Source organism: Pholcus phalangioides, unplaced genomic scaffold (assembly GCF_987345545.1).
Source record: "Pholcus phalangioides strain wild (caught in Gottingen) unplaced genomic scaffold, Ppha-v1.0 ptg000024l_1, whole genome shotgun sequence".
Taxonomy (NCBI): Eukaryota; Metazoa; Arthropoda; class Arachnida; order Araneae; family Pholcidae; genus Pholcus; species Pholcus phalangioides.
The window spans coordinates 19,752,636-19,766,167 of NW_028301616.1; the positions used below are offsets into that span (position 1 = coordinate 19,752,636).

The window sequence follows — 13,532 nt, forward strand, 5'->3', positions numbered from 1 at the left end:
GTAGCTTTAAGCCTTATGCTACTGATATAGTCGGAGAATTGCTTCTCAAAACGGCAGAGTAAAAATATTTCCTCTTTTTTTCAGTTGTCTTTTATGAAAGATAGATGGCACTCTCAAACTCATACGTTGCAAATATAGTGAAACCTATCTAAGACGAACACTGTATTAGACGGAAACCTGTCTTTAGTTCCTTCACTGATTAATGCTTTTTGTGTGTATGTGAGAGAGAGGGAGGGGGGTTGGAAAAGAAGGGAAATAATAATAACAAAAACTAGAGAATTTATGCGTACACCATCTATACGTCGTTTTAAGAACTTCATGTTGAAAATAAAATAAAATTCACATCATCGCAGGATGATCGAGCTCTCTAATCGATTACAAGGATGAGATGGGAGCATTCTGAGTGTTAAAACAAATTATTAGTATTTTGGAGGCAAACACAACCACAAGTGTTTTATATGAATACGTAGGGTTACCATATGACCATGAGTAGGTATATTGGCCGTGGTTGACGTTTTCAAGACCTATTAAGTATGAAAAATATAATCAGATGCTATCAAATACAACAAAATGAACAAAATGAAGCAATTTGCTCCTCATAGTGACTACATTTTACTGAGAAAAATGGGGGGAAAATTAGGATCATAAATACGGGAAATTTCTCGCCAAAAATGTTACCAATTGTTACCTGTAAACTGCCAATTACGTATTGTTTACAAATACTTCTTGGAGAAAAAGTAAGTGTAAATTGCTGTAAAATGTTACGCCCTTATCTGATCTATATCAGATCTTATCTATAGGGGGGGGGGGGGTGTTGGCCACGGCCGACTAGACATTCAATAATTGTTTAGTGGGCTATGTGTTGGCCGTGTTCGGTTTGGAAGAAAGAAGGGGGAAGGGGGGGGGGGATGCAAAGCCTGCTTGCGAAAAAAAGCCTCGAAAAAATCTTTGGAAGAGCACCTTTAGCTTCAGGTGTTTTTAAGAAAACCTTCTTCGCGAAAAAAAAAAAAAAGCTTCACAGAAATCGCTATCACTTGGCATTGCCGAAATAATCAGTTTCAAAGAGGAAAAAGATACTATTTCATACATATTCAAGGCATCAAGTTAAGCCAAGTATTTTGAAGGTATAATTTCAAAACAAATGGTTTTAAATTGATGTGCTGCGTGAAAATGAACAACTAACATGTGGTGTGAAACTATAATTTTTCATTTTTTATGCTGCATACCGGTATAAATTCTAAGCGCCATAATATCCACCCCACTACATTTTAAAGTTTATAACAACTTAATACATAGAATAAATATCCTTTCATTCTTCAAATTAACGATTAAAATGTTCTTCCCAATTCGGAAATTACATTACGGTAATTACGACTACGAATTAGAATATTTGTCATATTTTTTTTTTAATTCACTGCAATATGAAGTGGCACTTCATTTCCTTCTATTGGAGACTTTTCTGTGATTTTAGCACGAGTTGGCGACTTTGCTTACTTTTTAGCATCATTTTTGGCGATAATTGGCGATGTCCCGTATTCGAAGTCCAATTTCACGTATTTTTCTCGAGCAATATGTTCAGCCTATTCATACATATAGTAAAAACAACACATACACAAACATATAAATACATAGTAACCGATATTTTGACGCATAAAATTTACACTGGTTTGCAGCATAAACGTAAAAAAAGAATTATAATAGTTTCATACCATATTTTATTCATTTTTATGCTTCACACATCGGTTTAAACCCAACAAATATTTTAATTTGAGAAGTCTAACAGATTGCTTTGTTTTTATCCAACAGGTAGCAGCAGAGGTCCCGGTGATCATACAATATTTGATATTTATGTGCTTTATATGCTCTTCCGTACAAAAACTATCGGTACGAGAAAGCGTACCCCATCCCCTCCCTCCCAATAATGTTCGCCACCAATCCATTTTGTTTTTTCCGACTGTGGCACCGGTGGGGTTCGAACCCGGGTCCTCGCGATGCGAGTTCATCACTATGACTACCCATCACAGTACGTCTGCGTCAATTCCTCTAGTCTAGAACACGCCGATACATCTGAAGTTTTCCTGAAGAATCTTAGCGATTCTCAGAAAAACTTCAAACAATACTAGGATATCGAAGATGTGTTACGTGTAGAAGAAACACAAAGACAGCTATTATCAGTCTTTCATTGTCAGTCAGAGGAGAAATCCTTTGATAACGGGACAAGGAAAAATCCGACATTTTCGCTTTACCAATCACCTTTCGAAATAGTCAAATTTACATGTCAGTTTTATATCTTGTATATAAATGAATGTTGATAAAGAAATTCGACAATGGGAACGACATGTCGGATGATAACGACGATTTCTCCTTCGATATAAATATTTGGAAACGGCTCTCACCCTCTTTCCACAACGATGTATCGATTAAACCGTCTGGTCATCCTTTTCGCTTCGTGCGTCGTCCTAATAACGAGCACCGCAGTCCGACGGACTGACGAATTCGACGACTACGACAGCGACGAAGATGGCGGTAACGTGATACTGAAGTCTTGCGATTCGGATCGATGCCTCAGGCCGAACTGCTCCTGTTTCACGACGTCGACCCCGGACGGCCTGAACGCCAAAGAGATCCCGCAGTTCGTCATATTGACCTTCGACGACGCCATCAACGTGGTCAACGCGGTGACCTATCGCCGGATCTTGGCCAAGAGGAAGAACAAAGCGAATGGATGTCCGATAACCATGACTTTCTTCGTTTGCCACGAGTACAACGACTACCAGATCACCAACGAGCTGTACAAGAAAGGCAACGAGATCGGGGTTCATTCAATCACGTAAGTCATTTCGTTCTTAACCTATGGGTCGAAAGGGCTTCCGAGATGGGTCTTATAAATCCACTGACAGCCAGTGGCTCTTGAGCTATGGGTCACGACCCGAACTTGATTCGTTGGGGCTTCCGAGATGAGTCGTACGAATCCACTTACAATGGTGTTATAGACAGGGACCGTCTTAACGTATGGGCACACCCGGGGACCTCAGAAAAACGAGAAATAGTTGAATTTTACGAGAAATTTCCAGGTAGGACCTCAGAAACATCACTTGTCCTGGAGGCCTATGATGTTCTTAAGACGGCCCTGGTTATAGATAGATTCATTGCGCCCCTGGCTTCACTAATTTCCAAAAAACCCAGTGTCCCATGGACCACGGCCGACTAGACATTCACAATTGTTTAGAGGGCTATGCATGGACCGAGATGATGATCGCAAGCTGATCGTCATGCTGAAAAAGGTTAAGAACCTTCTGACGTAAGTTAACACAATCTATACACAAGGCCATTTCAAGAGCATCATGGGCTCCCGAGAAAAAGGATTTTTCGGAGGACCCCCCTACCTGGTGCTTGCCTTCCGACTGACATGCTTACTCTCGGAAATTTCAATCAGCCTCTTGCTATATCTGCCTTTGAGCATTACCTCCTAGAAGTACCTCTAGGAGGTAATGACTTGAGGCCCTGGAACGCTCTAAGACAGTATTGTCTGTACAGACAAGATTTCGAGACACCATTCAACCCCCCCCCCCCCTGCGAAACAGCTTTATCAAGACGTTCAATACAGTGTAACCTCTCGATAACGAACATCCACGGGACCGAAATTTTTGTCCTCTACATGGGAGAACTCCGTCACTTGATATACAGCGAAATGCATTAGAGCCCGGTTCCACGAGCTCCATAGGAGTTCGTTAATGGGATGTTCCACTGAATAATTTTATTTTTAGCTGAAATATCTCGCGCACACCCTGGCGTGGGGTGGGTGGAACTTTGGAATGTTTTCTTCGAAATTTGTGTAAAATTCAGAGTAATCATAAGAATAACACCAGGAAAAACAATAATGATACTGAAATTATGAATCCTCCTCCTAACTAGAACATGGCCCGCGGTTCTGTCTCAACGAAGAGATATAAAAATTTACGAATCCATAACTGAAATTATCGTTTTTTGCCAACAGATAGCAGCATGAATCATCACGATCTGATGTTATCGGTTGAGGCAGTGGTTATGAAAATTTTGATCACCCTGCTCTTTTCAGTTCAGCAATCATTCACCCGCAATCTAACCCACGATGGAAATAATTTATACGCTGCTCTTTAACCCTTTCTTTTTTCTTCACAGATTCTTTTCTCAAGATTAGATTACTCACCCTTCGTGCATAGGCGGTGATAGACTTGGAAGACGATGATGACGTCAATTAATATATACATAAATACTGAGATCAGTCGACTCCACCTCTGACACTGGGGGTGGGGGGGGGGAAGAGACACACTCCCACACATCTCCGCCCATTCCTTCGTGACGTCACTTATCAAAATTTCCCCAATAGATGGCGCCGCTATTGCTACCAATATAAAACCAGCCACAACAATAATTTTTTCCAGCTCTTAAAACAGAAACGCTAAAAAAAGCAGTAACAGAAAAAATTGTGTTACAAAATCACTCATAGAAATGAAGAAATATGTGTTTCAAAATGTAGAAAAAAAAAAACTTCCCAGAAGAAATGAAAAATAATGTCGGAAACACGAAAAAGGAATTTTTCGAAACGTAGGAGGACTCTTGAAATGACATCAAAAAGGAGGACGGTTGGTAACCCTACTCAAGACCCTCTCTTCACAAATTTCTCTTCTCGGCTTCCCTCACCAAACTGACATGTCGGTTTCTTATCCATATCTCTATTATGTCTGAATAAATGAGGAATATGACTGTTCATTAGATGCGATTTTGACAGAGAGATTTTGGCATACAGTGGTTTTATTTCATTATTTCTTTCTTTGAGGACCATTAATTTGGCGATCAGTGTTTACAGTGAAGAGTCCTCAAACGCTGCATCAGCTTGAATAGTTCATCTGAATAGTTCATGCGCATTGCGCATCAATTGCTTTGTCTGTGGCCGGGAAAATGGCTTTAAGCTCCACTATTCACTTTTGTCATGTCTTTGCCAGAGAAGGCAACAATTTCGAATCCATCGCAGTATGATTTGACTAGTGTTACCATCCATCCTCCTACAGGAGGGTACGTCCTCTTTCTTTTTGTCATTTCAAGCGTCCTCCGACGTTTTAGAAAACTCGTCCTTTCGTCCTCCTTTTCAGATTTCCGGATTTCCTGGTTTTTCTTCAAGGGAACTTTTTTTTCACACTGGAACATAACTATATATCTTCATTGGCATGAGTATTTGCCGTGTATGCGTTTTTTTTTCTCACACATTTTTACACGCTTCGAGCAACGGCCTCGAAATTCGCGGACGAATCCAAGTTGCATCCAAGCAGGATAAATGCTATGCTGATAATGGCCCAGCTTGTCCCAAGATAACAGGAAAAAGACAGTAGGGAAAAACAGCTCTGGAACAAGAAGAAAACCGCGATATCCATTTTGAGAATACCATTAACAGCAGATTCCGTGTACTGAAATGGGGAGGGGGGGGGGGTATTTATTCCATTCAGAAATAAAGAAAATAGAACGCAAACACTCAATACTGATTCCTCTGGCAAAAAAAAACCACCAACACTCCCAAAATAAATAAATAAAACTTCTGCGGGTATAGAAGGAAACCCCTCCTTGCTCCAGGCGAAGTAATAAAACTGACTAGGAGGTGGGCGCAATTCAGTGAAAGAAATGGGACACTTACCGTTATTTTATTTTTCTCATTTTCTCCAACTCATAATGTCTGTGCTAGACATATACGTCAAAATGTCGAGACGTTTCAAGTTCAAGACTATTGTGAAGATTTTTGGTCTACTCGCCCTTTCCGCCTGGTCTGGAATTCTGAAGCGGGAAACAAATTAACCAATGGACGGTAACAATAAATAAGCTCAGTTATATACATAACCACCAATCGTTTCGGTAAGTTTGATACATTTTTCTACATTTGTCACATTTGCCGGTAATTATGCATAACTCCTGATTGTAAGTTGGTAAGTATGGAATACAGGAGAAAATAAATACAGGAGAAATAAAGGAGAAATACTGGAGAAATAAAATAAAGGAGAAATACTGGAGAAATAAAATACAGGAGAAAAATCATGCGAAAATATCTCAAATCCAACCACTTATCAGTTTCCTCCCGTACGTGATGGTTGCAGCGCACATATTTGGCCATGAAAACTAAATTACCGTATTTCAACGTGTTTATAACGAACCTCCAATATTTTTGGCCTAAAATTTGGAAACAAGTTTTAAAAATATGTTCGTATATAATAGTATATATCCATGTAAATATATATATATATATATAAGGAACATAATATTTTTAGGACCTAATTTTTGGCAAAATGGGTTACTTATACGCATTAAAATACGGTAAATGAAAATAAATGTTATGAACAGGGGCCCGGATGTTGATGGTTATTTGAATTTTTTGCCTCTTTTGCATTTTCTGCTTCTTTTTCACTGTTTGGACATTTTTTGAGTTTTGGGGGCATTTTTTTTTTTGGCATTTTCAGGATATTTTTTCATTTTTAAAATTTTTTGACAATGGAGTAGGATTCAAAAAATTATATGAATACAGATTGCACTGACCACTTAGGGGCCATTCAAGTATTACGTAAGCCGATTTTCAGTCATTTTTGAACCCCCCCCCCCCCCTCCCCTTGTCAGCAAAATTTCGTCAGCAGCTTAGAATATTTCATATCTTCAAAAAGGGTGGTTGATGACGTAAGCAACCTTCGAATCCCCCCCCTCCCCCACCGTCGTCAAAAGTCAAGGTTATGAGAATAAAAGAAATCTATAAATTATCATCAGCATTGTTAGCTTTCTTCACATTTATCAACATTTCTGAATATAAGCAGCATCACGGATCGAATCCATCATTCTAGATTGAAATTCGTGCAAAATTTCCGGTAAATTTAAATAATTTATATTGACGATTTAAATATTTATCATATTTATCAATACGGGAGCTGGGGGGATTGTACATAATCACTGGTAAATGTGAGAAACGAAATTTATTAAACTTGCAACAATGGTTGGTAACCATACATAATAGCCGGCGATTATGCATAATCACCAGATTTATCAAATTTCCGTTACATACATGGCGGTTGTGTTTTAATTGAGATAAATTACAGTCGAATCCCGTTTTAACGAACACCGTTATAGTGAATAAAAATCTCGTTTTAACGAACACTTTTCTAATCCTCCAGATAGGTTTACATAGGAACAATGCAAAAAACTACAATTCCAATCCCCCTCAAACCGAGATTATAGTGTTATTTTATAGGATCCCTCCCCCCCCCCCGAGAAGAAAAAAAACTGACACCCCCCCCCTCCCCCCCCCCCCTTCTTGAGAAAATTCTGCGTACGCCTATGTTTCCTTGCCATATCATTCCATACAGAAATTTCAAGTCATATCCTTAGAGGAGGTATGAAGGATAATACGAGTATATCTATATGTATATGTTACTGCCAAAGTCCAAAGTTGGCCTTCTTCGCGAAGTGGCCAGCTCAGTTAACCCGACGAATGTCCAAAAAAATCGGGCTTTCGCCGATCTCTATATATATATAGTTCCGGCTGCGGCTGGCCACTTCGTGAATTTGCCAATTTCGGGCTAGTAACATATATAAAATTGATTTTCTGCCTGTGTTGTCTGTGTGTGTATGTTCTCTATACAAATTTTAGACTGGTCGTCGCTAATTTTTGCATATAGATATACTAAACGGGGCCCGACTTGAACGACAGGCTAGTTTATAAGTTTGTCAGAGCTGGGAAATGCCCGAAATGGGTGAAAAACTGTTGTTCAACAATGGTTCCTGGGCAGGGCCGCAACTAGGGGGTGCAGGCGGGTCTGGTGCCCCGGACTAGAGGGGGCGCAAATTTCACTCTTTAACCTCTCCTTCAACATTATGAGGGGGAGCCAAAATGCGGGCTGGCCCGGGCTGACCAAGCAAGTTGCGGCCCTGTTCCTGGGTCTCAGCAATCACTTTACTTTAGTTACCGTGGTTCCCTACCAATGCGTTTAAGACATGAGTATGCTTTTATAATTGTTTGTCACTTCTTTAATGCTGCCAGTATTATGTATATAATAATTTATTCCTTTATAATGGTTTGTCACACTCTTTGAATCTTCCCAGTAATTGAAGGAAACCCGCGGGCAGCGCCGGGTATTAGTAGTTAGTCTGCTCCAAGATCATATCATTTCAAAAAGGAAAATACCCTGCTCGAAGTGCCCTTTAGATATTTTTAAGAATTTCAGTGTTGATCAACGTGCTCAGATCCCGCCATTTTTTGCAACAGGCACGAGAGCGACACCGAAATGTGGAAATTCAGCAATATGGACCGTTGGACGAACGAGATGGTCGGCATGAGGAAGATCCTACAGCATTTCGGCCAGATCCCGAAATCGGCAGTCAGAGGACACAGGGCCCCGTTCCTTCAAACGGCTGGGAACAACACCTTCGGGATGCTCGCCCAGAACGATTTCCTATACGATGCCTCGATGCCAACGCTGGATTACATGAAGCCGCCAATATGGCCTTACACTTTGGACCACGGGTACTCTCAAGGTTTGTATATATATACCATTGAATTCATATACCATTCGTTTTAACTGGCCGCGATGAGTAACGAGAATTAATCTTTTGTCGTCCATCCCACAGATTGTCAGATCCGACCGTGTCCAAAAGGATCCTTCCCAGGCGTCTGGGTCGTCCCGATGGTACAGTATAAAAGGGTCGTCACCAACGAGAAAGGGCAAACCTCGACTTTCCACTGCTCGATGGCTGACGCGTGTACGCCGTACCCGTTGACCGCCGACGAAACGAAACGGTACCTGATGGACAACTTCGACAGGCATTACGGCACCAACAAGGCACCATTTCCGGTATTCCTCCACGAGGCCTGGCTGAAAGACGACAAGAGGTTGGAAGGTTACCTTGCCTTCATCGACGACGTCCTCCAGAGGGACGACGTCTTCCTAGTCACTATCCAGGAGGTCCTCGACTACATGAGGAAGCCGGTCACGTTGGAAGAGTACAAGAACAGGACCGGTTGTTTCGACCAGTCCAGGCCGTCGGCCGGGGAATGCTCGGTGCCGAGAAACTGCAACTTCCCGAAGAGGAACCGTCACATGAAAAGTTGCGCAAACTGCCCGAGGAGATACCCTTGGTTAGAGAACCCTTTGGGGATAAAGGTATAAAGGAGTTACGGAAGATCGGGGCCTTCTTAAAAAAAATTTTGGGGCCCATTTTTCAGACTAATTTAAGAAATATCTTTCAGCGGTAATATATTGATCGAAGAAAGAATAAAGAAGATATGAAAGTAAAAATTAAAAAATAAAATTAGACTAAACTTATCCAATGATATGTAGTGTATGTTTGACGGGGCTCCTGACCCCGTTGGTCTACCCACTGTTGTAAATTATTAGACTTGTTTTGAATATTGTCATTTGTGAATGAATAAATATAGTTCAATATAAAAATGTGTGTTTTCTCTTCTTTTTCTTTCTAGCAAACCATTGCATTTCTTCCCCCCACCTCCCCCTGGTCGGGGGAGGTCTGATTTCTGTCAGCCTGCCTGCCACTTCCAAAAAACGAACCCCCCCCCCCCTTTAAAGAAAAGCAATCAGACCCACATTTAAAAAAATCACGGATAAAATAATAATTTAGCTTCTTGTTATCGGGGTGCAAGATAGGTGGCAGCACTTGATCCCTTCACATTATACCAGGAGTGCACAACCTTTTTGGCAAGCGGGGTCAGAAAACTGAATATAAAGAGTGACCATATGACCCATTATTTTTACGGGACGTTCTCGTAATTTTGGATGCCCCAACTTTTTTGTAAAGAAAATGCCCCGTTTTTTCCCCCCTATTTTCAGTAAGGTTTAGTTGAATTTTTGAGATCAAGAATTAAGATTATTTTCACATGACTTACATTATATTTTGATAATTATGGGCGTATCATGATTAATTATAGTCATATAAATATATTAATCTCACATATTTTGTCAAACATTTACGTATTTTTGGCTATTTACATTTTGAGATTAGCAGTACCCATCATTTTTGCGCGATTGACGATTTTTCAGTAATTTTAGCAATAGTTGAAAACTTTACTTGTCTCTGACACTTTTTCCCGACTGCAATTGGCAACTTTACTTGCCTTTGAGTATTTTTGGCTCATGACTGGCACCTTTACTAGTATTTGACATTTTCTTGGGTCGTAATTGGGAATATGAATCTACGACAATTCAGTGCCGACGATTCAGCACTGACAATTCAGCGAGGACAGTTGAGTGCTATCGCATAGCGATGAACTGGCGTGACATTGGCAATATCCCGAATGGATCCCGGTTTCTACGTACTTTTATGAAGGAAATGCGGTCAGCCTAGGTATTTATCGTATTATATGTATTGATACTTTTCAACCAGAACACATTTGGCTAAGGGGCTCCATCCAGCCCGCAGAAAACCAACTTTAGCCGACCAGTCACGACCCAGGCTCTGTCCCTCCCGGGATATAAGCCTTTTACAGTAACTTTAGCCGACCAACACTGTGCCGTTTCTGGAGGTTGGGGGGGGGGGGTTTCGAGCCTGATCCTAGCGATAAGAGCTCATGACAGTAACCATACGATTGCACAGCGGCGGTAGCACCGACTCTTCTTTCTTTCAAACCATCCACAATCCCGGTCTATCGTCTTTGAGGTAATTTACTGCATTTTCAACCGGAAAAGATGCGTTCTGTCGGAATTATTTTTGGAGTAACTACACATCATTGTGTATGTAGCGATATATGCGTGTTTCAGTCTTTCATATTGCCATGTGAGTGTATATGAATGTATAGTATAGTATATATGTGTTGTGGGTTCGGTGCTCAACTGTATGGCGAGACTTTGCGACTCGAAGTTGAAAACAAACTTCGGCAGACCGGATTGAGTGACACGTGTTCTTTCACAAGTCAAGTGATGCCCAAACGCCCGATTACACTTTTTTTTATGAGGCATCGACTGACACATCTGTGAACCCTCTTCTTCTTTTTAGGCTGACGCTACTGAAACGTTCACCGGCTCAACTCATTACTGAAATTGTTGCAACAAATTAGCCGATGATCCCGAACCAACCGGGGATACCGACCTGGAAGAATAGATAACATCCTCGAATCCTCATCAACAGATCTCAATATTGTTTACCAAGGTTATTAAATCTTTTATAGACTAATAAAAACAGATGGAAATCGAACTTTCGCGATGTTATGCAAGTTCAATGCACTCGAGTGGTTTCTTTTCTTTTTTTTTTACGGCTTCTTACAGAACGTTCTAGAATTATTCCAAATGGTTCTTCCAATCTTATCAGGGTTTATCTCCAACAAAAACAGCTGTAATTCTTATATAATTGCGTAAAAACACATGAAACTTCTCTCTCGTGACTCTTTTAACTTCAACAGATCAATACGCCGACGGATTCCGTTCCAAAAAAAAAATACGTGGATTTACCTTTCGCGCGTGTGTAGTCATTCCTCCAAGAACGGGATTGAACTCGGAGAGTGGTATTACTGAGTTTGGGGAGGCCAGCACCAAATTTCATGTATTTAGGGCAGGGTCTTGGGGCCACATTTGGCCCTTGGAGCTTTTTGTCGTAGCCTGTCGAACATTTTCACAAAATAATTGAAAACATTGAAAAATTATTATTCTAGAATTATAATGAAGGAAATAGAGTTTCGGAATTAATGAACGAAACAACTCTAGAATAAATGGAAGAAATATATCTAGTATGAATGATAGAAATAATTTTGGAATAAATGGAAGAAATAGTTCCGGAACAAACTGATGAAAATTCAGAATTAATGAAAGAAGTACACTTAGTGGCCAAGAAATTAAGAACATCTTGCTACTCACCACTAATATCGTGTGGGATCTCCTCTGTGGCTTTGATGACAGCAGATATTCTTCTAGACCTGGATTCTACAAGTTGCTGAAGCCGTTGAGGAGGAATTGGGGCCCATGCTAACGAAATGGCAGCTCTTCATTCCCTCAGATTAGACATTAGAAGGTGGTGCTTCAGAGCTTTTAACAGACCTTTCAACCTCGTCCCACAAACGCTCAAGGGGGGTTGAGATCGGGTGACTAAAAGAGGCCATTAAAGCAATCGAAACTCTCTCTGAATCATGTTCCTCAAACCAATCTGATGTAATCCCATCCCCGTGGGAGGAATTGTCTTGCTGGAAATAGCCATCATCATCAGGAAACATTATGGCTATAAAGGGTGCATGTGGTCAGGAACACGATGTGGAGGTAGGCGCTGGCATTGAAGCATGTTTCCAATTTAAATAAGGGCCCAAGCGTATAGTATATATACCAAGAAAATGTTCCCCAGACCGTGATTCCTCCTGAACTCGTTTGAACAGTTGTCATGAGGCATGCCAGATCCATGGCTTCGTGCTGCTTGCCCCACATACTGATCCTGCCATAAACGTCATGGAGAAGAAATCTTGACTAGTCAGAGCAGACAACCTTCTTCCATTCATCTAGTGTCCAATTTCGGCTTTCTCTAGCCCACAAAAGCCATTTTCTTCGGTTTTGGTTTTGCAGCAAAATCGAAGGAGCTCTTGTTGGTCGCGAGCTATTAAAACCAATTCATTTTTTCATGTAGAGCGTATGGATATGCTTTGCGGTCATCCCGAGTTGTATTGCGCCGCAATTTGTTGCGTTGTAGCTCTTCTGTTGCTTCACACAGTGCGCGTCGCACACACAATTGAATGTAAGCTTACCCGAGAATCGATGAAAAGTCAATGCAGCACTGAAGGTAATTTCAAACTAAAGAGAGAAACACTTTTCCCAGAAGTGATGAAAATTTTAGACGATAAAAATAATTGAAAGAAATATTTCCAGGATTAATGAAAATTTTCCGAATTGATGAAAGAAATAATTCCAGAATCGTTAAAAAAATAATTCTAGACTTAATAAAGATCCAGAATTAATGGAAGAAGTAATTCCAGAACACTAATGAAAACTCAGAACCAATGCAAGAAATAATTCTAGAATCGATTAAAGAAATAATTCCAAAATTAATGAAAGAAATAACTCCATAATTGGTGAATATTATGAGTTAATGAAATTAATAAATTTGCAGTTGATGAAAATTCAGAATTATTGCAGGAAATAATTTAAAAATTGTCGAAAGCCTTCAATAATTATTGGAGGCTTTAGTTTCAAAATTGATTCCAAAATCAATTCTGGAATTATTTCTTTAGTTAGTTCTAAATTATAACTTACGGTGAATTCGGGGCCCTCACACAGCTCGGGGCACGGTGCGACCGCGCCTGTCGCACAACACCCCATGAGGGCACCTCTGATTTTAACAGACGGTTAGGTTTCAGTAGTGAAGCAAGGGACTTCTGTTTATTGGGGGGGGGGGGGGGGGTCACGCGGACTTTTTAAATGCAAAGGAATGCTGGTACTTGAACTTTGCAAGATCAGCTAATAATGTTATGGAATTTCCCTCAAGAACATTAGGACAAGTGATGAAGAGGACGGTCACGTGACGCACCAAGGGGGAGAGGA

General features: G+C 40.5%; 1 protein-coding gene across 1 annotated transcript; it reads left to right on the plus strand.

Annotated features, from left to right (window-relative positions):
• The first annotated feature begins 2,173 nt into the window (after positions 1-2,173).
• Cda9 (Chitin deacetylase-like 9) lies at positions 2,174-9,455 on the plus strand. Its single transcript, XM_089250839.1, has 3 exons — positions 2,174-2,830; positions 8,273-8,541; positions 8,635-9,455. Exons 1-3 carry the CDS (start codon positions 2,412-2,414, stop codon positions 9,171-9,173), a joined length of 1,227 nt encoding a protein of 408 aa, XP_089106965.1. The 5' UTR covers positions 2,174-2,411; the 3' UTR covers positions 9,174-9,455.
• Positions 9,456-13,532: the final 4,077 nt, after the last annotated feature.

What these genes read in the sequence shown, in the direction of transcription:
- Cda9 (XM_089250839.1), top strand. Translation starts at nt 2,412, where the DNA reads ATGTATCGATTAAACCGTCTGGTCATCCTTTTCGCTTCGTGCGTCGTC. An exon ending in ATCGGGGTTCATTCAATCAC is followed by an intron (nt 2,831 to 8,272) that starts GTAAGTCATTTC and finishes TTTTTGCAACAG; the next exon opens with GCACGAGAGCGACACCGAAA. An exon ending in GGACCACGGGTACTCTCAAG is followed by an intron (nt 8,542 to 8,634) that starts GTTTGTATATAT and finishes TCCATCCCACAG; the next exon opens with ATTGTCAGATCCGACCGTGT.